At 35.8% G+C, this 25617-nt stretch overlaps 1 protein-coding gene across 15 annotated transcripts in view; it reads right to left on the bottom strand.

Annotated features, from left to right (window-relative positions):
- PIK3C3 (phosphatidylinositol 3-kinase catalytic subunit type 3) overlaps positions 1–25617 on the bottom strand; it is a 152057-nt gene that overhangs the window by 12730 nt on the left and 113710 nt on the right. For 5 of the 15 annotated variants that reach the window (XM_001497768.7, XM_023647723.2, XM_070275627.1 and 2 more), the window contains 2 exons: positions 11875–12043; positions 5161–5251 (listed from right to left, as the gene is read on the bottom strand). In XM_001497768.7, coding sequence (XP_001497818.1) covers positions 5161–5251; positions 11875–12043 — 260 coding nt within the window. Of the gene's footprint in view, positions 1–5160; positions 5252–11874; positions 12091–20752; positions 20890–23724; positions 23789–24729; positions 25047–25617 lie in introns of those variants that run through there. The other 10 variants (XR_011441493.1, XR_011441495.1, XR_011441491.1 and 7 more) reach the window with 7 other exon arrangements.

Raw genomic sequence — 25617 nt, 5'->3', positions numbered from 1 at the left:
ATTGTGGCTTGATACTTCATGTCTAAAAGATTTACTAAAAACATGTCCTTGACAGTACGGCTTTTAAAGGAAACCATGGGCATTTCACACCAGAGGCATCCACTGTAATCAATGGACAGTTGTGATGCCCAGCTTAGGCAATTAGAGCAGTGTACCTGAAGTTTACTGAGTTCTTTGTATGTCAATGAATTACCAGTTGCTGATGTCCAACTGAAAGGTCATATCTGCTACAAAAGACAGAATTGAATAATGTGACTTCCTGCTTTCAAATGAAGACCTATCAATTTCTTTCTTCCAACTAACTTCATAAACCTCATTTTGGATACATTAAAAAAGTGAAAACTCATTTTCTTATTTTTCTGTTGAAATGTTAGCACACTTCTACTCACAAATTTAATGTAAACATTTAATGATTATCAAGTAGAATAACAAGTGAGTAATATGTTTTGTTATATTTGAAGACTAATTTAAAAGTATACTCTTCTAATCTGTCCCTGAGGATTTAACATGTGATGTGAAAGACAACCATTCTTAAGACACAAGAGCCCTAGCTATTATATATCTGTTCTTCTGATAAATCTTGGATGACTGATACTTTTCTTTTTAGATTTCACACTTCTGGCAATGAGAGATAATTCCACATGTCAGATGGTTTTTTGGGGCACCATAATTAGGGATTATCTAAATATGTAGAAGGATAAGGAACCTCATTCCTCCTGTGATCTGTTACTCTACTCTGCGGTCAGACCAAACTCTGGAAAAGGTTAGGGGAGCTAACAAAATACAACTATTACAAGACAAATTTAACATAGAAAGAAGGCTTTTGCTTAACATAATTTAGTGACAGCATCTCTGAAATAACAGTAACTTTCATTAAAATAACAAAAGCAGACATTCCCTATCAAATTCTTCCTACTCAAAGCATTAGAATTAGAAAAAATATTTTTCCTGGTATTCATTTCTTAATAACTTAAACACAAAATTAATTACAACAAAGGAATAATTTTCATTCATCAGGGTGAAAGGAAGAGTTTTCATTTAAGTATTACTTTCTTGCTGAGTTCATCTGATTACTTGAGTTGCATTAGAATTAAAAATCCCTTAACTTGAGTAAAACCCAGAATTTAAAATAAAGAGTAATTAAAAAGAAAAATGATGAAAACTGAACCCCCATCCGACTACTGCTAAAAGAGAATCCGGGAAATAATTGTTTGTAAGACACGTTACTATTAAAGAAAAAAACCCTAACTACATTGTCAAATTTCCATGAGAGTAGATATTATAGCTTGTATGTTTACTAATCTTATAGGCACCAAAGGCAATTTAATTTTAAAGATCATTCAAAATAGATCTTCAGATAATTTGTGGCTGCTTGCAATATAATAATTTCTTTGTTTTAAAGTTTGGTAAAAAATTCATTTTAAAGGAGGACCATATCCATTTAATTCTTCAACATAAAATAGTATTATTGGGTTAAATTACTTCGAACAAGCTTGTTACCACAGTTTAAAAAGGTTTCTTTTTTATTATACTGATTTAAAGGAAAAGACAAATGGAAACGCATTGACTGTCAAGTGGACATGTTTATCTATTAAAGTAGTTCTACCTTCTCTTTCCTTATTTTTTTCTGAACAAAGATTCATATGTATCAAAAGGCTAAGATTTAAAACTCCTTGAAGACAGGCAATGTCTCCTTTCAACACACTCTCCCTAGCAGCAAAGTTAATGATTTCCTAGGGAATATGTATGCTTTTTATCTCAAATATTTTAACTTTCAGTTCATTCATTAGTGCATTCTACAGACGTTGAATAAGAAGTCTTATTTCCATACTGCAGGTGTATAAAAATCTCCTTTTAATTTATTCAAAAAGAGCTCACACACACCTTCTGGGTGAGGCCACCCCTGGCCACCGAAACTAAAATTGCCAACACCAGTACCAACCCAACATTTAATTTCCCTCTTATTTTAATTTTTTTCTCTATAATACTGATCTCTATTAATATGCTGTACATTTTACAGTACTCACTTTATCTTAAGGCTCCACGAGGGCAGGATATTTTGTATTGTTTATTACTACAACTCAAACACTGAAACAGTGCTTGATACATAGTAAACAGCTCAAGTAATATTGCTGAGTGAATGAATGAAGTATAAAAAATATTCCTGGGAAGGATATACTCAAACTGCAGGAGAATAATTACCCTTAGGACAGAGGAACACACATGAGTGCAATTCAACACCAATTGTAGTATTTTGATTCATTAATAAAAGAGGATTTAAAGCAAATAGGGCAAAATGTTAATATTTATTAAATATGGGTGGTGGTTAAATAGGTGTTTGTTACATGAACATCCACATTTTTTATGATTTGAATATTTCATATAAAAATTTATTAAGAAAAGAACTAATATGATCTGTTTGCTCATTGTTGGAAATTAGTCTATCTGCTATGCTTTAGTTACACCAGCACTGTAACATTTTGCTTTTATCATATGTATTATTTTTATTAGACTACTTGGATAACCTTGCTCTACATTATGAAAAGATTAAGACAATTTTTGATCAAGCTTCTTACAGCACCAAGCAACGAGTACCATACTAACCTACTAATACCAGGTATTCGATTGATGTTTGAAATTAATGATTATGTGTTTTAAATCGTGATCCCAAATCATATGTTTGGGCAACTGTATTTTCTAAGAAATAAACAAATCTGATAACCAAAATATCATGTATTTCATATATAAGTAATAATTTCCAAAAAATTAAAATGAAATTGACATACGCCAAAATAAGTTATGGAGACAGGAAAATATTGTTGCACTTTGGGAAACCTGTACTTTTGTGAAGACTTCAGCCTCAAATGTTCTACTCTGTTTCTCTAGCCGGCTTCCATCATGAGGCCAATGAAAACATTTGCCAAGTAGTAAGACTTCACAGCAATGCCAGAAATCGTTATTTCATCAAAGTATAAAAACCTATTTCTACCTCTTAAAAAAGTCAACCAATATGAAACATAAATTTTAGCTTATTCCAGCATAACTTTCCAATATTAGGATTTTAATGTCAAGTTTATGCTGCAATTGGCTACTTCACATTCTTTATAAAACAACAGAAAGCAAAGAAACCTTTTATGAAATACTCTTTTGGGGAAAAATATGGTAAAATACCTTTTTTCAAGGTTCACTTAATGAAAACAAATAAACAGCTAGAGACTACTAGTCTGAAGAAAAATGACTAACGTACATGCTTTTTTCTTTTTCTTCATAAATGAATTGCTTTGTATTTTAAAAGATAGTGTCATACAGATAGCTGGTAACAAAAGGGCATTCTCCTTAAACAATAAAATCATGATTTTCTAAAAGAGAAACAGAGTTGGAACAAAGGATCTAATAAGAACAAGAATAACATAATTTAATTGGCAGAAGACACTGGAAGACTCCATTTGACAAATGCTTTTAGAACGTTCATAAATGACTTCTGAGGACAAGTGATGTTAGGGAAGAGTGAACATATGACAGAGATAAATGGGTTTAAAATAAACAGCAAAACAGACCCTGAATACAGCAATGAAACAAAACCAAAAAAAAGGCAACAATATTTGAAATCTGGTGCAGTCATCAATTATAGCTATGGAAATTTTCATCAGCCAATTATATTTTTTGATGGATGAGCTTTAGTCAATAAAATAATAAATAAAATGACAAAAAATAAGCCATGCCAAAAACTAGTGTGATAAATAGTCTATTTCCTACTGGGGGCAGGATTTTACTGAAACAGTGCTTGCTGGATAAAATAATAAATGAAATCCTAAGAGCCTAATTTTCTTAAATGGTTAAACAATAAAATATTTACATTAAAGTCCCTCTCATTGTCTGTCAAAGACTTATAAAATTAAGTAAAAGAGATCAGCCTCGTTCATATTTGCAATGGTCTGAATATTTGCATCCCCTCAAAATCCATGTTGAACTACTAATGCCCAGTGTGATGGTATTAGGAGGTGGAGCCTTGGAGCAGGGTTACGAGGGAGGTAGAGGCCTTATGAATGGGATTAGCGCTCTTATAAAAGAGACACCCAAAAAGCTCTCTAGGCCCTTCCACCATGTGAAGATACAGGAAGAAGTCTTCGACCGGAAGAGCACTCTCACCTACCATGCTCGTTCCCCAGGCTCAGACTTCCAGCCTCCAGAACCATGAGAAATAAATTTCTGTTGTTTATAAGCACCAAGTCTCCGGTATTTTTGTTATAACAGCCCGAATGGACTAAGACAATGGTCAATCAACAGAGGTATCTTCCAATAATGTTCGGAGTCAGTTACATCAGAACTCAGGGCTTTTGGAGGCAATAATTATTCTCAACCACCACAGTGATTCTACCTGTGAGACTGCAACTGCCCTTTAGTAATTTTATACTTCTACAAGGTTAAAAAGCTATATTATCTTTCTTTGAAGTTCAATATGAATAATCACACTGATATTTAAGATCATCTTACGTTATCTCTAGGGGAATAAAGTGCTTTACATACACTGCCCTCCCCCATCAATGAATCAGAGAGTCAAATTAATCTGGACAAAAATCTTCAAATCCGCTACCCTTTCTCCCATTTCTTGCTGGAATTCAAGGGAAGATAGTTCTGAATCACTGTTCACCTATGTGATGAATGTCCTTTGTTCTTGTCTTTGTAGGCAGAGTTAAAAAGCAGGTCTCTACTGTTCTGACACAGTGAGAAATCCCTGTAAGGGTATAGAAGCGAAGGATAAAGAAGGCCTGTTTCTTCCATATGTTATTACAATATTTTGTTTCTGATCCTTAGCTTGCTTAGCCTGGAGGGCAAGGAACCACGTATCCTATTATGAGTATTAAAGAAGAACCAAACTTTTCAGGACAAAGAGCAAGGGCTGTGGTAGTAAGTTTTCTCTCTAAATAAAATGACCTCTTCACGGGGCTATGAACAGGGAAGGGACAAAACTGGCTGCAGAGGACCTGAGAGGCTGTTGTATTCTGGAATGTGAAAAAAATTACACACAAGAGTTTGTTCTTAATTTATGTTACTTAAGAGTCTAGGGGCCGGGATGACAGGGGGAAATGGGTTATTAAAACCCTAATGTCTTCTACTCATGAAAGTAGACTGTGATATCTAAGCATGTATAAAAATTACCTTTTTCACAGTTTTATCTGGTTCAAGAGCAATATCTGGAATGTTTGCATCTACCATCAAGGAAAACAAGTTCAAAATCAGATTAGAATACCTAAAGGAGAATGGGAAAGAAAAAAAATAGCAATGTGTTAGAATTTTGCCGTTCTTTAACATAGCAAGAACACTCCTAGAAGTAGTGATACTTGGATCTTTATAATGATTACTATTACTCCTGTGGAAAACAGAATGCAAGACTATTCACCAACTGTCTCAATGAGAAGCAAGCCTTGAAAATATCTTATTCTGGGGTGTTGATATAATGCCATTTCTAGGTCCCACACTATGGAAAAAACTTTTGGAGTAAGCATCTAATAATGACATTCTTCTCATTCTTTAATAAGTATATTCTTTTTAGAAGGGGTCTAAGGAGAACCCACTTTATACCTAATTAGCATTTTACTAAACAATGAAGATCAGCTTTGCTAAATGATGACAAGAATATGCTACTTTAAGACCACTTCAGTATGTCATTGCTAAACGAATGAAAGGGAAACACTGTCATCCCACTAGTCATTCATGAGTATCCTCCACAGATACTAATCACCACTTCAGGAACTACAGTGACTAATCTGGATATGAGTAATTCTAAATGAAGGGAAAAATAGCTAGTACTCTTCTCTATTAAAAATCAGCAAGATAGCTAAATAACTTTGGGGTATGCTGGCCCCTACAGGAACTAAAGGGTCATCCTCACCAATCCTCAAACTCTTCCTCTTCCTCCAAACAAGGAGAAAGAATGTTACTATTCCAAATGCTCGTTTCCGGAGGTGGAGGCTTATGGGGAAAGGTGTAAATAAGTGTACACTGGGCACAACCACCTCCTGCTCCAGAACACTCTCCCCTTGGACAGTTATGCTCCAGGTGGCCCCTTAGCACGACAGTGATAAAAGGAGGTTCAGGTTTGACTTTGGGGATGGATGTGAGTAAAGGAAGCTTTGGTTTTAGGCAATGAAGGTTTTTAGCTGGTCTCAGTAAAACGGTCAACACAAGGGCCTTGAACTGTCTTCTCAGAGGGTGGACGTCAGGGGTCAGGTGGTACAGAATCTTTATTCCAGCCATCTACCTATCCAAATATAAAAAAGCACAATCTGATACATAAAAACTATTTAACACTTGAACTATAATGATAATAGAACTTGTAGACAAAAATGACTACATGAACCTCAAATTACCTATTTTTATCACCATTTTTGTATTTTATATTACCCATGAAGATCAAGAGGGCTCATAATGAAAACTTCTACCTTGACATAGTCTTCCAGTCAGATTAGGCCCCAATTCATTTATACTTTAAAAAAAAAAAAAAGCATGATCATAGGTAAACAGCTTTAACGTAGCTTTAAGTTACTGATTTTTTTGTGGGAATTGATAAAAAGCATATCATAGATGCCATCACACTTTTCCTCATGTAATTGTATTCATTCAACCGACAAATATTTACTGAGTGCTCACTCTATACACTATTCTAGGTACTGAGGATGTAGTGTCAAACTGAACAAACAAGGTCCCTACATTCACGAAGCTTACATTCTGGAAGGGGGGGGGGGACTCACACAATAAACTGATAAAGAAGATAATTTCATACCTGGTTCACTGATAAAGATTTAAAAAATAAAGTAAAAACAAGGAAATGGATCAGAGACTGATGGGGTGGAAAGAGGAGTCATCTTAAGGAGGTATGACTTTATTCTAAATGCACTGGGAAGTAACTGAGTTTAAAGAGGGGAGGCAGGTACTCAGATATGCAGTTTTAAAAGCTTACACTGACCATCTTGTGGGGAATAAGAATGGAGGTAGGGAAACTATTTCACAGATGTCCAGGTAAAAAAGAAACAATAATATAGAGGCTCTCAGACTATATTTTGAAGATGGAGTGAATGACTCTTGCTGATGGTTTCAATGGAATGGGGAAGAGAGGTAAGAGGAACTGAATATGACCAACAATTTAGCCTAAGTAATGGGGAACTATGGTTATTTATCAAAATAAGAAAGAGTGAATGATGGAAAAACAGGATTTTGGGCAGGGAATCGAGAATTCCATTTTAGACCTATTGAGTTTGAGACGCCCACTAGATTCTTAGTCGAGATGTCAAGTAGGCCGTTAGATATATCTCAGGAGAGATATTAGGGCTGATGGTATTTGAAGACATCAGCATTTGAATCCTATTTAAGTCACAGGTCTGGATGAAAATGCTTAAGCAGAGAGTTTACAGAAAAAAGATCCAGAACTAAACACTGATAATGGAATTTCTAGACAGTTCACTATGTGAAAGTCAGACAGAAGAGGGAAGAAATCAGCAAAGAAGCAGGAGTGGCCAATAAGGCAAAAAGAAAACAGGGGAGTGAGTTACACCAAATCTAAGAAAGGTTTTTAGGAACAAAGACGTGGTAAACTGTGTCAAAGCTGCTCGTAAGCAAGGTGGCCACTGGATTTGGTATAGGTGACTGTTTATCTTGATAAAATTAGTTTTCATAGCAGAGTAGGACTGGAAGTCTTAGCGGAGAAGGCTGAAGGAAGGGCGAGCAAGAGGAGACAGTGAGAACAGAATTTAAAGTAGACGGGCTGTGAAGGAGAGGGCACAGTACAATGGGCAGAAATAGGGCAGCAGTACAATGTTTAGCAATATCCTTGGCCTCTCCTCACCAGATGTCAGTGGCACTTGCCCAGTTGTGACAACCAAAATTGTCTCCAGACATTGCCAAATGCGCTTTAGGTGGAGGGCAAGTGTGAAACAGCTCTCAGCTGAGACCCATCGATTTAAAACCAGTGGTGAGAATACCATCATTGTTGGATTTTCACCAGTAACTTACAGCTGTTACACTGTACACATGAAATAGGAAGACAGACAGTTCTGAGCAGAGTTGGGGCTTCGAGAGGGCTGCAAGGACGACAGTATCAGCAGAGTACAGCTAGCTCCTATGCATTATGTCATGAAAAAAGACGCTCCTTCAACCAACCCTCAATTACTCATACTCTGCTTTGTTGACTATAGTTTCTCCCAATCTTGTCATAGGGGAATCTCAGAAACATACCACAGGGTAGGTCACAGGGTAACACAGGGAGGAAATAAAAGGCTCAGTTTTGAAAGAGATATTTCAGAGGTTCGCAAACCTGGCTGCCCATTAGATTCACCTGAGGAGCTTCTTAAAAAAATACTGGGCCCAGTGCCACCCCAGTGGCGTAGTGGTTAAGTCTGTGAGCTCCACTTCAGCAGCCTGGGGTTTGGATCCTGGGCACGGATCTATGCACGGCTTGTCAAGTCATGCTGTGGCAGGCGTCCCACATACAAAATAGAGGAAGATGGGTACAGATGTTAGCTCAGGGCCAATTTTCCTCAGCAAAAAGAGGAGGATTAGCAGCAGATGTTAGCTCAGGGCTAAACTTCCTCAAAAAAAAAACAAAAGAAAAATACTGGGCCCAACCCCAGACCAAGTAAATCTGACAGGGCCCAGAAGTGCCCCCCAACCAAAGTTCTCCAGGTGATTCCAATAGGCAGCCAGGAACTATGTTAAAATTTCTGCCTTTACGGATGCATAATGTGTGTTCTTTTTTAAAGGCCAATATAAATGCTTTCTGGATTATTTGCTGGTTTAAATTTAACTATTCATGCTTCTATTACTATAGCAAAGGGAAACAGAACGTAAATAAATATAAAATGGAATATTCTGTAAGGAGTTTAGACATTCAATTACTTTGTGGATAATTTGTCCCTATTTTAACTGTATTAATTTTTACATCTGTTGCCATTAACCTGCATTTTCAATTTAAGATAGAACAAATGACCCAAAACACAAAGTCTATGTTAGTCATTCAATATCCTACCCAGAAAAACAGATTTAAAGGTTACTAAAAATCTTCAAAACCATTATCAAAAGAGAAGATACAGTTAAGGTTAAAAAAATAATGACAAGGTGGGGAAAGTGTGCAAAATCAAGTCTAGACAAAGATGTAAGGATGGATATGATATAATTTAGATTTTGTAAAAGGAGTGGGTTGAGTACAGTGTTCTAGGAAAACGTGTTCTTTCTCTTACCCATGTTTATGCCAACCACCATGCTACCCACCGGTCATACAATGATGGTCCAAATTTTCAGTAAAAACCTTTAATACTAAAAATAAAAATGCATTGAACTACATCAAGTGAGGTTCTTACAGTGCTTCAGAGATCTACTTCCCCTACAATCTATCCATTTTGCATGCGACAAATATCAGAGTAGAATCCCCAAAAAAAGGCTTATTTTATAAGTGTACAACTTCAAGGAGGAAAAACAATTAAGTGAATGATAAAAAGTAGTGTGATCAGTAAACTCACTGCGATTTGGTGACTAGGCAAATGTCCTCTGATGCAATATAAGAACTTTGCTTAACACAGCTAAATGCTTCCTAATTTCAGTATATTTACTGAAAAATTTAGGCCATTTTTGTATTATCAGTGTCTAGCATTGTGTTTGACATAAATATGAGTTAACAGAAGGAATTACGTTTTCCTTGAATACTTAAGATTTCAAATGTTTTACCATTGCTACTGCTGCCATGAGAGAGTATTCAAAAATAAACTTACCAATTAGTTACTGGTTTAATGGGTACTGATTAATAAAAGAGACCATAATATGTTTTGTTACATGAAAATCACACCACCATAAAATGTGTTCTGACATCTGTACAACTGTAACCATTCCTAACTTAGTTCCAAAGGAACTGCTCTGTTTATGTAGTCCACTGTTATTCAATGGTTTCTTGTTGCAGAAATTGATCAGAAATCAACAAAAACCATGAAAAGAAGATGGTTGGTCATACTTACCTTAATAATAAACCTTAATCATAAACATCTCATAACCTTAGCTCCAAAGAAGCTTTTGACTATCAGGTTAACTCTTATGTCCTAAGGGTAATTTTTACTAACTGAACCATATTCTAAAATATTACATTAAAAAATAAATCTTGATCAAAATTTTAGGGTCCATCTAATCATAGCTGAAGTACAGTGAAATTTTTAAAAATAAAAAATAAAACAATTTTCACGAAGACTCAACATAAAATTATTTAGATTAATTTGTTTCTGATTTTTCTTAGTAGTGAGGAAGGTTAATTTTGGCTCCACGTTAATAATCTGCCTCTGTTTTCTCATTCTACTGAATTGCTACCAATCCATTATCAATGACAGTTCATAAAGCACATTGTTTTCCTTCTGCTTTCAATAAGATGGAGCACCTTTGACATTTCTCTACTTATCATTTCATATCATCTTGTCTGCCTCCTCACTGAGATCACCATGGTTCCCTTTAGCTTTCCGTAGGCTTTGACTATTTTAAATTAAAAATCCCAGATATTAAAGTGGAACTTGCATCTCTCTGAACGTGTTTCTGTAATGCCAGGCAAATCAAAAGAGCACTGATCTTCTCAGTATTCCTTTAGCATTTCTGGGAAGTAAAACTGAGCCACTCTGCCACTCAGAGGATAAATAATGTGGCCATTTGTAAAACACACGTTAGAGTTTGTGACACATAGTAGAGCCGAGTTAACAATGAAGGCCCATTGAGTCACTGCAAAGATGAAACCTGATTAATACAGGACCACCATTCTCCTGGGACCTGCAGCATCAACATCACCTGGGAACATGGCTTCATCCTACACGTGAAGCAGAAATTCTGGGAGTTTTCATGCAAATACTGAAGCTTCAACATACATATATTGAGTGTCTATGTTCTAACTACTTTTGAGTAACTGAGCTTACAAAATAGACAAGACAGAGCCCAAGTGCACAGGCAACTCACAGTCTATTGGTATGTCTCCTGAGCTGGGATTTTCTGCTGGACTAAGAATATTCATTTTGCAGAGTTATGTTGAAAACAGAGTTAGAGTCAAATGATCCTGCCATTTCTGACTAATCATCAGAGTTGTGTCATGAATTTAACAAATGCGACTTTTAATTTACTTTGTACCTGATGATATATGATGTTCAGTCCTGATAAACCAGGGTGAAGGAAACAGAGATACAGTGGCATTGGAGAAAACAGAAGGGATAGAGAAAAATCAGCTTTTTTTTTAGCAGAATGCCTCATGAGATGCTAAAGAGAGACAAAATCATATGTAACGTTTATTCTTCAATCATTTAACAAACTTCTGAATGCTCCTGAAGAGCAATCAAAACTAAGGCTGATAAAGGTGCTAAAGAGTAAAAATGACTGGATTAATATCACTCTAAATAAGCTAAATGCTTCAGTCTTTAATAAGAAGAGGCAAGTCAGCTAGGGAGAAGGAAAAAACCCAATGTGGTGATTATAATCCTTCAAGACTGGCCCTCAGGGAGGTCTGAATGGTATGAAGCTTCTCAACCTTTTCTCTATCCCAGCACTGTCAAAGAGCACAGAGTACATTTTGCTAAAAATATTTCAACCCACTGATTTGGAAGCCTCTGTGTTTGCCTAATCTTGTGTAACGCCAGCTTCCCGTTTGGTGAGATTTAGCAATCAGATAATTAGTGGGAAAACAAGAAATTCTTCTTCCTTCAACATCAGACTGTTTATCAAAATAGACATCAAATGCACATTAAGAAATATTGTTGGTTGTGTCACTATAAGAGTGATGCTAAAGAACACGTACATTTAGCAATTCTTTTCTTGCTCTTTGAAAGTAATTTACCAAAATTCTCCATGTCAAGCAAATCAACTTACCTTCGAAGGTGGAGAAAAGCCGTGTAACACTGTTTACGGAACTCTTGGTACTGCTCACTCTGTGTGCCCCCCATTCCTTCCACCATTTCTTTATTCAGCTTCATGGGAGGAGGAAGAGGCTTCGGATCCCGACCCAAAATATATCCAAAGTCTATGTGGAAGAGTTTGCCTGGATGTTGAGAAGAAACTCATCTGTTTCCAGATTATCTTAAAGAACTGGGAAGGGGACATGTCATACATTTGGTAAAGCAGTGTCTCTTCATAAAGAATACTAGTTCATGATGAAGTCTATTAAATTGTTTGATTTTCTAACCCTAGGCTCAGGAGTGACTTTCACAGCATATTTTTGTTTCGACTCACATTCAATCAGATGAAACTATGTTTAAAATTATCCCACAGTAATAATAATTTAAAATTTTAAATCTTACTCTTAGATCTACAGAATCAAAGACAACTTTTTAAGTATTAGTAGAAATTAGTATCATGTAGCAAATTTCTCATGCTAAAGTTTAAGCGAAAACTTGCCCTTCACATAGCAGAAGACTATTTCTTTTAAGTATTCCTAAACAAATCTTTCCTTTAACTTATCACTATTCTCCCCCTGCCCCAAACAATCCCCTGATTTCAAATTATATTGTTAGCTTCATCTGAACCATCTTCCACTGATCCATGTCACTCATTATTTAAAGCTAAGAAACCAACCACAGTATTTACATCTGCCAAGAGCTGAACACAGCTGCAGTGCCCATGAAGACAGATCCTAGTAGAGTAGCCATCTAAACTCAAAGACCAGAAATATAAGAATGCGATCATTTACTTCAGAGAATGGTTCACCACAGAATTCAGAAGTACCTTATGATTGACCGCTAGGTATAAAGTAGGCACATATTTTAACACAAAAAGTAACCCCATGGATCCCACAATCTAAGCTCCACCAAGGCAGGGACTTAGGCCTGTTTTGTGTATTGCTGTGTCCCCAGCCTCTGAATAGTTTCTGGCACATAGTAGGTACTCATTGTTGAAAGAAGAAAAGAATTCATTTAAAAAGCCAACCCAGGGGCCAGCCCGATGGCACAGCGGTTAAGTGCGCACATTGTGCTTCAGCGGCCCGGGGTTCGCCAGTTCAGATCCCAGGTGTGGACATGGCACCGCTCAGCAAGCCATGCTGTGGTAGGCGTCCCACACATAAAGTAGAAGAAGATGGGCATGGATGTTTGCTCAGGGCCAGTCTTCCTCAGCAAAAAGAGGAGGATTGGTGGCAGATGTTAGCTCAGGGCTGATCTTCCTCAAAAAAATAAATAAATAAATAAATAAATAAAATAAAATAAAATAAAAATAAAAACCCAACCCAAAATCCCCCTAGCGCAACCTGCCCCCTCTTTTGTCTTGTAATACATTATGACCTGTTTTATGTGGCCTGTCTTCCATCATGTATTTGGGAATCTTAGATTTTTTTCCCTCAAGCTCACCAGCCAAGTGTTCCTTCTTGAGGTACACGTGTTGAGTTTTTGCACACTTTTGCCACCTTGCAAAATATTTTTATATATTGACTGTACCCATTAAGACTTTACCTATGCCCTTCTGTCTACCTCTTTCTCTGTGCATTATTTACTGTTATCGGTAAACTTTATATTCCATCCTTAGGGTCTTTTGGAAGTATACAACAGTGACAGGCACAGAACGGACTGGTTATGGCGATGAAGCCCCAGGTAACAGTGATGTGATGGCATGCTGAGTCTGTAGTACAACCGCCCTAGAGTACAGCTGACACCTTCAGGTCTCACTTGATCGGGTATGTGACCCTAACAAAGCTGCTTAACCTTTCTAAGCCTCACTTTCTAAACTGCAAAATAGGTTCATACTGATAATTACCTCATAGGGCAGAACTGAAAGAGATAATACATCTAATATTTGGGACAGTACCTGTTACACAGTCAACACTCTAAATGTTAGTTGTCATTATTCTTCTTCCCAACTAAGTTATAGACGAGTGTGTTAAGTAAAATTACTAAAAAATCTCGTTTAAGTTAAGAATAATTACATCTATTGCCTTGTCACATTTTGGAAGGTATGTCCTTAAGTTAGAGAAAAAAAAAAATTTTAGTCTGAACACAAAACTAAATCAAGCTATTTAATATCTAATGAGCAGATCTCTTAAAGGTGCTCAAAAAAGTTCATCTTAAATACCTTAGATGCCACTTTAAAAAAAAATTTTAAATACTCAACTCTATTCAAATTAAATAACTATCATTTTAAAGATGCTTAAAATATACTGAATTGATATTACATGTTCCTTATACCTGAGATCACAACTACTAGGAATTAATAAAATTAAATAAATTAAATAAAGGGCTAAGTAATGTCACTTTTTGCAATTCTTTAAGGCATCTTTCTTACAAAGAAAAACTAAATAATACATTAAGTTGGAAACCTTATAAAACATTGAAGAGAGAAAGAACTTCAAATCTGCCAAGGCCAGAAAATAAAAAAAGTCTGCATTTTAGGCAATAATGATATTAAATTGAAATAAAATTTAAGATAGAGACTGGCACTATTTTCACACAACAGTAAAGAAAACCACACTGCAAATTATCTGGAGGTGACAGTAGAAGTTGTACTAAATTTGGGACATGGGATTCATATATAAAGAGAGAGAACAGCTCACATGTGAAATAATAACTATCCAAAGGCTGAAACACTGTCACCACCTGGCTGTAGAAAAAGGAACCGTTGTCAATCTAACCATTGCACTGAAAACCAGTTTTCCATTTACCCAAATCATCTCCTTGTCTTTTTTTTAAGGTTATATCAAGCTTAAACATTCTGTTCAAATTGGAGAACTTGTGAAAGTCTCATAGGAATTTTTTTAAAAAAATGGATATATCTAGTACAGTAAATGACAAATGGGAGGAGGTGAGATGAGAAGGAATTACAATTAGATATAGATAGTAAGGTACATGAAGAGAACTGAAAAATGGTTTTGTCCCCCACCAAAACAACAAAGGCAGTAACAGCTTATAGCTAAATGGTTCCTCTAGCTCAACTAGGGTTACCCAAATCAGCATGCATTTGGTAAGCAGTTATGAAAAGGGCTCCTATCTCACCTATTTTGATCAAAACACCTTCGCTAAGTGTACATTGAAATTACCTTTTCATTTATATTTCTCTCCCACACTAAACTCTTAATGAATCATTAAAAGTCTTATAATCAAGAATCTTGTCTTATTTATTTTTGCTATAGTTCCGAAACCTAGGATAATGTCTAGCATACAGGAACACTCAGTGTGCTATTTTGCATTCATTAACCAATGACATCTCAATTTTGCATTTACAGCTTAGACAACTTTTAATAACATTGTTGATATGAAAAATTTTCTCCTAGAATCCTGAGAGTTCTTAGGAGAAGCAGTTTTGTTTTAAAAATTTCATGTCTTCATTTCCATGAAGATCTATAGTAAAATTAATCGAGGCCAAGTCTGGATCATCTGGATGCTACGTTACTACTTAGTACTGTCCTGTGATTTCAGGGTTTTTGACTGGTTGGTATCAAACAGCAAGGCTATTTTAATTGTCGCAGGCTAATACTAACAGAAGCAGAATTAGTTATACCTTGAAATTACATGAAAGCATCTTGAACAAATGGAGGTTATAAAGTAGTTCAAGCAGAGAAAAGCAGTATAAGAATAATCACGTGGGATATATTAACAGCACTCTGAACTCAAACTCACATCATACTATCTGTATCACAGTCACACTGCAAGTGACAATTTAGTTTCAATGTTACATCTGTCACATTAATGTTGTTAGATTTAATTTTGCTACTCTGTGTAACATGATTTAATTTATAAATCTGTTTTTATTTTATAGCATGTAAGAGTAGATGCACAAGAAGTTAATACTAGGTTTTATGCTGTACATATTTAAGATTATAAAAGGTAATATGTCAACACAGGGGGCTTCATTTCTATTTAAAACAGTTCTGTGTGTTACTCACAATTGAAAAATACCTTTTCAGAATCTCGAAATAGGCTTCAGGGGTCTCTAAACACAACGAAATCAATTGTTGGGGCAATCCATTGACTTCAACAAATTCAAAGGGAAGTTCATAACTCCAAAAAGATGAGAAACGAGTTTTAGAATAATGAATTTGATAACTGTAGTACTCACTGGGAAAGCAGCATCTCCTAATCGCTTAAGGTTCAAAGGAATATGCTATCATTGAATTTTCCATGATTTGGTAAAAAGTCCATGACCAACTTCTGTTAAGGATTCCACTGCCTATAACTAAATATGTATCCTCTATTCAAAAAAGCTAAACACTTCATTTTGTGCCTCATTCGCATATTTTCTACCTTATTAGAGAAACAACATTCTACCCTTCAAGTAATAAAGAGATAAGAAGCTTACAATATTATAGGTACAGATAAACTTTCCTGGGTTTTACTTAATTACTGAAATAAGTTTTGTTACCAGTATAGTTCCTAATGATACTCAGCTCGTGAGCAGATGACCTTCCTGACCAATCTTTGATTCAAAACTGCCACCCTTAATAAATCATGCTATCCTAGTTTCAAATGGCATCAGCCATCACACATGGTTTATTTAATGGCCTCCATGCTTTTAATAGGAAACCTAGCCCCACTTTTCTTCATTTCATTACAGGCATTACTGGAATTCCAGTGTCAGCTATGCATCATTGCCTGCAAATGAAGAGCATATTTCTATCCTTCTTGTAAGAAAACTCTCAAAGAACAGGATTACCGCTTAATTATAAGGCATAAAAGATTCAATATCTAACAATGAAACCATTATTATGCTTTGCAAGTTCAAAGAGTCATGTATTTTGAAAAGAGGTTATTAATATTTTAAGAAAATTCATCCTCATACAAACCAAAGAGAATAGCTCTTTTAAAGTTAATATCTGTAAATGAAACTTGTAAGGATTTTTAAAACGCATTTCATGAAATTTACAAAATTTTCAATTAAGAGATTCAGGGAATGTGGCCCTATTCAAATCTATCACCTAGTCAAGAGGTAAAGTGCACATAAAACAAAACTAATGTTGACTGTAATTACTGCCTTTTGTCCCTGATTTGCAATACAAAGGGAATAAGGGAATATTTGCATAAGTAACATGAACTTATTTCTAAAATTGTAGTTCAAGACATTTGTAGTTCTTGGATTAAAGAGAACAGAAAGTGCTGAAATGAATAGTTATTTAACAGTAGAGGTTTTTTTAAATTTCCATTTTGGCTATCTAATAGCTGAAAGTGACCAATCTCAAAGTTGTACTTATTCCATTTTTCACTCCTCTGCTTACTCCCCTTCTATTTGATTCTCTTCTTCTGTTCCTTATAATCCAAACTCTGTTTTTTTGAAAGTCCTGCAATTCCCAAATTCAAAAATTCCTCCCTGCCACTCTATTCCACAGTAAGTTTCTCACTCTCTTCAATTTTCTTTTTTTGTATACAAACCTGACATTTTACTATTTTCCCACTAAGTACCTTTATTTCTAATGTGAATGTTACATCTTTCCTGTTGCCCTACCATGAAACCTAGAAACAAAGAAGGTGGCAAACAACTATTCATCAATGCAATGGAACCTGTATTTCTGGAATTAAAAATGCTGCCTATCCACACTCCCACTGCTCCCAATATTTATTAGTTAAACCCTTATGATATAATTAGAAGTATTTTCACTTAGAGTTAAAAGCATAGCAACGATGAAATATTTCTCAACAATAGTTTTTGAGTAACAAAGGACAATAAGACATACATACGTACAGATTAGTATAGACATTCCAACTATCTGCTAAATGTTTCATATAATTTATCATAACTTCACATTCAACTGTTAAGAAGGCTTCTAATGAATAGGGACAAAATTAAGTTAACTGATGAAACGGGGGCAAACTATGTTTACTTATTATATCTTGATTATATATGATGAGGATTTTTAGACTGGTTAATTTTAAAACTGCAGATGAGAGGGGGCTGGCCCCGTGGCCGAGTGGTTAAGTTCGCGCGCTCCGCTGCAAGTGGCCCGGTGTTTCGTTGGTTCGGATCCTGGGCGCGGACATGGCACTGCTCATCAGGCCACGCTGAGGCAGCGTCCCACATGCCACAACTAGAAGGACCCACAACGAAGAATATACAACTATGTACTGGGGGGCTTTGGGGAGAAAAAGAAAAAAATAAAATCTTTAAAAAAAAAAAAAAACTGCAGATGAGAGGCAGGCTCAGAGGAGTGGAATTTGCTTGCCCTTTGATCAGAGACAGTTGCATTTGTGAAGGAAATCTCCATGCCTCCCTCTCTGCTCCAGGAGGAAGGGGGGATGGCCTTATCTCTAGAAACTCTTAATGGGGAAGGCAAGGACTTAAGTTGTTTACTGTCTGGCAACCTCATGCAACTGACCGCCCCCCCCACCCCCCCAAAATCCTCTTTTGTCTTTAGCTGAGGATAATATTTAAGTGGTGACTTCTGCCATTTACTCAATCCGGTTTGATTCTTATCTAAAAGTTGTGGGACTGCCCAATGGCCCGACCCTACCAGCACTGGTACCATTTTAACCGTTTTTCTGTCTTTTAAAGAGATAACTCACATACCTATGCCTTAAATTTAGCCTTACTCTCCACCCATGTTTGTAGGAGAAGCGGCAGCAGCAACATGCCGGCAGCAGCTCTGCCTGCCCATGGGTCCTGTCCCCATGCCAGCGGTGGTAGCAGCGGCTCCCCATGCCAGCAGCATCTCTGACTGCCCGTGGGTCCTGTCTCCATGGCAGCAGCAGCAGCTCTGACTGCCCATGGCTCCTGTTCCCATGCTATTCCACACTATTCTCTAAATAAAAGAGCACTACTGTCAGATCTTAAGAGTCTAAGAAATCTTTCTTTCAACTCCTCGGCTCACCGACCCCGCATCATATAGTCTATTTCCATTCAAGAAAAACATATTCTTAAATCTTATATATATATTTTTTCCTATAGTGATTAAAACCAATGAAGTATTTTCCCCTGAAATATTCTTTTCTTCTAGAGAACTGTTTTAATGTCTAAAGCAGAACAGTAACCCTTTGAAGATGTAAAACAATGACCTTCAATAAGCAATTCTAAAACATTTTGGTCTCAGGACCCTTTTATGTTCTTAAATATTATTGAGGGGCTGGCCCGGTGGCGCAGCGGTTAAGTGTGCACGTTCCGCTTTGGCAGCCCGGGGTTAGCCGGTTCGAATCCTGGGTGCGGACATGGCACCACTTGGCAAGCCATGCTGTGGTAGGCCTCCCACATATAAGTGGAAGAAAATAGGCACGGATGTTAGCTCACGGCCAGTCTTCCTCAGCAAAAAGAGGAGGATTGGCGGATGTTAGCTCAGGGCTAGTCTTCCTCAAAAAAAAAAAAAAAAAAATTATTGAGGACCCAAAAAAGCCTTAGTTGGGCTACCTCTACCGATATTTACTGAATTTGAAATTAAAACTGCAACTTCTTAAAAAATATTAATTAATTTGAAAATAATAAGTCAATAACATTTTAATGTAACTTGTTTTTATGAATAATAACCATTTTCCAAAACAAAAATAACATAGTGAGGAGAGTGGCACTGCCTTATATTTTGCAAATCTCTTTAATGTCTGGCTTAAAAGGAGACAGCTGGATTCTCACTTTTTATTCTTCTCTCAGTCTATGATGATATATTGTTTTAACTGAAGCAAAAGAAAAGAATCCAGCCTCTAAACAGATATGGATTTTAAAAAAAGAGAATTTTAATAACCTTTTCAGATAAGTATGGATAGTTTTCTTTGCTACAAAAAACAAATTCTCAGGCTCTACCCTACCTAATGAATCAGAAACTCTGAGCCTGGGACACAGCAATCCGTATTTGAACTCACTCTGCAGGTGATTCTGATACAGGCCGAAGCTTGAGTACTTCTGATCTAGTTTATACGGATTAATAGAACTCTGAACTTCTGTTAGGTCACTGTGAAGGGGATAGTACTAAGATGAATCATTTAAATAAATTAAAACTCATATTCAAGACTAATAGTTACAGTTTTCTTGTGTTGTATAATCCCATTACCTTAAAATTTGACACATTTTTTGTTCAAGGGGTCACTATGAAAATGTATTAACTTTTTAATAATCTAGTTTATGATCACTAGTCTATGGTGGAACTTTGAATGCTTTAAAGGACATTACAATTTAACCTCCCCCCAAATTATTCATTGCAAAGCAAAACAAACGCAGTGTCTTTGCAGCATTAAGGAATATATCACCTGATAAGGAAACTTACATAAAAAAAACTTAATATCCTAATCTGCAGCTCTACTTCAATGACTGAATTCAGCTGTGCTATATAAAAGGTAACCCAAAAGGAAGTAGACTGATTTCCCTCCAGAATCTGACCTCAAATTAATCTAACCAGCCTATATAAACCTGCAAACGCACTGCTTATTTCAGCTTCTGGGTATTTTACTGGAATGTGTGCTTTTCTCCATTTGCATCTTATACAAGCCCAACGCATCCTTCACAACACACTCTAAGTTACTTTCTTCATGAGGTAATTTCCAGCTCCGGAAGCACAGAGAGTATAGCACTTTATCATTTTTTATTACTTCTAATGAGAAGAAACAATGTCCTTCTAAAACAAAATTAAAAATAAAAGCACCCTTTACAGCAACCATTAACATTTTCCTTAAGATAGGTTTCAGTAAACATAAGACAACTGACCTGATAAGAAATACTCAAGAAACTTTCAAAAGATCAGATTCAAATAATGTTTAAAAAGAAAACTATTCACATCAAGACAAGTCCTTCTCATTATTATCTAAAGTAATGATTGATAAAGACTAAAAAAGTATTTATGGATAAAAAGAGAAGGTCTTACGTGCCTGATTCTCTTTTGCATACACCAACTGAGAAAAACCAATCCAACCGGTCTATAAACTTCTACAAAATAGTAGCAAGCCCACAGTCTACAGGAACAATAAAAGTTTAGACAGGAGACAGATTTTTCTGGAAACCCTGAAGACAGATAAAAATGACATGAAAAAATCTAGCTGATTTATTCATTTTAAAACCATTTTTTGGGTGCCTACTAGGGGCATAAAACTGTTTATATCCCTTTCTCTCATGTCCCAGAGAATAAACAAGCACATTAAGAAAATAAGTCTGTAGTTTTAGATTTTACAGTATATTTAATCTATTAAACTGAATAATTCAAATACAAATAGTTAAGGAAGTACCACCATTTGAATAGTAACTAAGTGCTTTCTATGTAAAAAGATTTTGAAAATCATGAACAACTGTATTATGGCCTGAGAAAAAAATAAAACAAATAAATAAACGTTTATTTTAAATTATCAAGGTTTATCTGAAAACACAGAAAGGATGACATTAAATCAATGATCAAATTGACTGTTTCTCTTTATAAATCTTCCTACACTCCCAAACTACAGAGCCACTCAGAATTTAGAAGGCAGTAACTTAAAGGAGTTTGGGTTTTAGGGTGAAAAAAAGTAATTTTTGAAATACATTACTTATTTTCTTATCTCTAAAATTAAGATTGCAAATAACAAGCCAAAAACAGAGGGCATTCTTATTTCCTGGTGGTAAAACAAACAAGCAAAACCATAATAGCTGACTAGTCCTTCAGGAATGTGTACTGCCTGCTCAGTACCAAACAAAACTCTACTATACTATCTCATCAACCTTCCCAACTCCACCAGGAGAGAGGTTCTATTTTTATCATTTACAAATTCAGAAAAAGAAACTGAGTCACAGACATATTAGATAACTTATCTAAAGTCACCCAATGGTGGAGTAGCAATTTAAACCTAAGGAATGTGACTTTAGAGCTTGACATATTAACTTCTATGTGAGTCTGTTCCTCCAAATTAAAAAAGGAAGGGAATCAATTTCAGATAAAATTAAAGAATGATGAAGATCAGGATAAGAGATGTATTTAAAAAAATATCCAATTAGGATCACAATAAGAATGACTATTTTCCTTTACATTGAGCTTTCTGGCAAAAGGCTCAAAGGGTATTACTGTGAAGTGCCAAGACACACAAAAAGTCACAACTCCTCTCACTCTGTGAACGATGACTCTAGGTTAGAAGGGCCATCCCTAGGACTACACGGAACTTTCTATTTACTACAGACATCCAGCTCCTTGTTTTCCTTTGTGAATGTTTTCAGGTTATTTATATATTAATTTTATGCGTTAATTCCATTATAAAGTCTTTATACCATAACAACAAAGTTTTCACTTACATTATTCCTTTTTGCCCCTCAAATTCTCAAAAATAAAAACAAAACAAACACTTTCTCCACAGAGTTGAGATAAACTCAAATCACGTTTCATTTCAGTCCTGCCACAACTAAATTACCCTGAATAAACTTATTAAAGCTTCCTCAAAGAACACCCATTCTGAAAAAATTCATTTTTTCTCATCTCACACCATAGCTTAAATTTTGTAATTTCTTGCCCAAATAATGTTATCTTAATGCATTAATAAGGGAAACATCATTCACCCTAAATTTGTTTCAAGAAAAACAAGTTATAATTGCCCACATGACAACACAGTGACAAAGGATTTCGACTTTTACGTTTATGATGGATACACAACGCCCTCTGCTGCACAAGCTGAGGAAACTCCAAGCTGAAAGCTGGCACAAGAAAATAAAGCAGGGGCAAAAGCATGTCTGGGAAATCTGTCACTAAGACTTATATTTTGCATGTTTGTACACTACCACCATATAGATTTTGCAGTTCTCTACATGCAGTGTGAAACATTTTCCTCCACACACTCCTAAAGTTCTCAGTCTGACCCTTTTCTGTCTTATCTATATTTATAGGTAGAACAGTGTGTTGGGGGCAAATCCCCAAAACACTCCAGTGAAATGCAGTCTGGGTGTCTCCTTCCTCCCTGCTCCGTCTCTCAGACCAGGGAACGGGACACAGATGAGTCAGTGGAACTCTGATTACAATCCCAAGCCAATTTCACCCAGAGCAGAGTCATAGACTCTAAACCTGCCCAAGCTGGCAAATGAGAAGAACAGAAGATAAAAAGTGTTTTATTTCGAAGAATGGGAGGAACGTTACTTATAAAAAGATGTTCTATCAATACTAAGAGATTAAAGAGTTATATAAGAGAATCTAAAGTTCTAAATTTTTAACATGTAACAGTCTGTGTTGAAGGCATCATGGATCCAAAATATACAAGGGAAGACGCTTCATGATATCTGAGGTATTTTTAACCACAGTTACTGAAATGTATTTCCTGCAATGAACTACACTCAAAATTCACTTTAAATATATAATAGTTGTCTAAACCATACAAGTCTAATTATAACTTATATGCAATTAATATAACCTGAAGCTGCTCTGAAATATTGTTAGTGAAAATGACTATAGACACAAAACATTTTTAAATAAATTATTTTAAATTTTTTGAATTTGAAGCATTCATTATACTTCCATTTGTCTTGACATAATTGCTGTTTCTTTATATGTATAATCTAATTTGATTCAAACTGAACCTGAAAATGGAAAACATTTATCCGAGTGAGGAAGACTTAAAATGTCTGATATACAGCAGTACCTCATTTCATTCCACTTTGCTTTATCGTACTTTGCAGATAAGTGCGTTTTTTACAACACTCTCCACCAGCAAAAACATTACGACTTGCTTAAGGCTCAGGTGACGGGAGCATTTTTTTGCAATAAAGTCTTCTTTAATTAAGGTTCGTACATTACTTTTTCAGACACAATGCTACTGCACACTTCATAGACTACAGTACAGTGTAAAGCTAACTTCCACATGTGCTGGGAAACAAAAAATTCGTGTGACTTGCCTTATTGCAATATTCACTTTAGTATAGTGATCTAGACCTGAACTGCAGTGTCTCTGAGGTATGCCTGTAAATGGATAAAATAATTAAACAGTAGTTATGAAAAAGTAATTTCAAGAAATGCTCTTTTAAAAGAAAGAGACTGTGCCTCTTATCTAGCACATTTTAAGGTTAACTTTTTGGTTTTTAAAGGCAAATTTGGAGCACCCTCTAGTGGAAAACTGGTGACAAGAAGCTTAAAACCTTCTGTTTTACAAATTTTATAAATCAATTTCCATAAAACAAGTAACTGTGACCTGGGCCAAAAAACTATATTAGGTAGGCTCCTCTTTCCAAATTTTATTCAAAATACTCCCTTCAACACACACAGACACACAGACACAGACACACACACAAGACAGAGCAGTTCTCAAAGTCCATCAGAAAAAGGCCTATTACTTATTAATTTCCAAAAGAAGAGACAAGTAAGATCTGTGAATATAACATTATAGATGTGATGCTACTCTACACATTAAAGAATTCCATTATGGTTATAAAATGATCACAATGCAAAAACAAATGTGGTTAAAAGATTCAACCAATTTACAATTCTCTCCAAATACACTTATGTTTTATAAATATCCTTTGCTAAATTAGCAAATTTGGCAAGAACCTCCATGACAATCTGACTACATTACTTCAGTCCTGGCTATTAAAGGGACTGCCTGGCCTTGACACAGACATGGCTTTCATATGTAAATTCTACCACAGATAACTTTTCACACTAATACCTTAAAACTGAATATATGAAATTCCAGATTATGTGAATTAATAGGGTTACTATATTATTAATTAGTCAGTCTCCACTCCACGTACTATGTTAAATTCTTGGGATCACAATTTGGAAGAATATTAACAAAACAGAAAATGTTCTTGCCTGAGAGACTATTTTAAGAGTACTTTAAAATTTATTTTCTGTGAAAGGCTGAAGAAACAGATTATTTAACCTAGGAAAGAAAAGGCCACATGGAAGAGCAGAAATATTTATTCATTCATTCATTTAACACTGATCACTGATTTATCAAACAGTTTAGCTAGGTGTTGTTCAAGGCTCAGGAGGTGTGGTGGCAAACTGGGTGGGCAGGGTCTCTGCTCTCATGGAACCTGCATCCTGAATGGGAGCAGATGATGATAAGAAGTCAACAAACCCCATGAGGGCCAGGATTTCTGTCTGCTCTGTTCGTTTTGGTATCTCCAGCACTGAGAACAATACTTGGCACATAGTAGGTGCTCAATAAACATTTGTTGAGTTATATAAAAAAGATAACTTCAGCTAGTGATAAGTGCTGTAAAGGAAACAAAACAGAATAATAAATACAGAGTAATGAGAGGGGTAGGGTGGCAGGTATATGTCATTTCGGATCAGAGAGTTAGAAAAGGTTTCTTTAAGGGATGCCTTTCAAACTTAGATTTAATAACCAAAGTCAGACTGGCAAAGACGTGAGAGAAGAGCTTGCCAGGAAGAGGAAACAACAAGGGCACTTGCCAAAAGCAGGAGTGGTTTGACACTCAAACTGGTCACTGTGGGCAAGGCACCATGGCCATAGTAGAGGTCAGATTTTATTCAGTTTAGACAAAACACGTTGGTAGCTTCAAATGGGGTCAAAGCAGTGGAAATGAAGAGAATGAGTAACTTCATGATCTATTTTGGAGGTGAGGAGTAGACAAGATTTACTGATAGGTTCAATATGTGAGATGAGGCCAAGAGTAGAATTAAAAATGACTCCTAAGTCTGGGGCTTAAATAACTGGGTGGATAATGTTGCTATTTATTGAGATGGGAAAATGAGGTGAGAAGCCGGCATTAGACAAGCAGTGGAGGAAGAAAACAACTTTTACAACTGGTCATATAATTAGG

Source organism: Equus caballus, chromosome 8 (assembly GCF_041296265.1).
Source record: "Equus caballus isolate H_3958 breed thoroughbred chromosome 8, TB-T2T, whole genome shotgun sequence".
Classification (NCBI taxonomy): Eukaryota; Metazoa; Chordata; class Mammalia; order Perissodactyla; family Equidae; genus Equus; species Equus caballus.
This window is presented reverse-complemented; position numbering and strand designations above follow the sequence as displayed.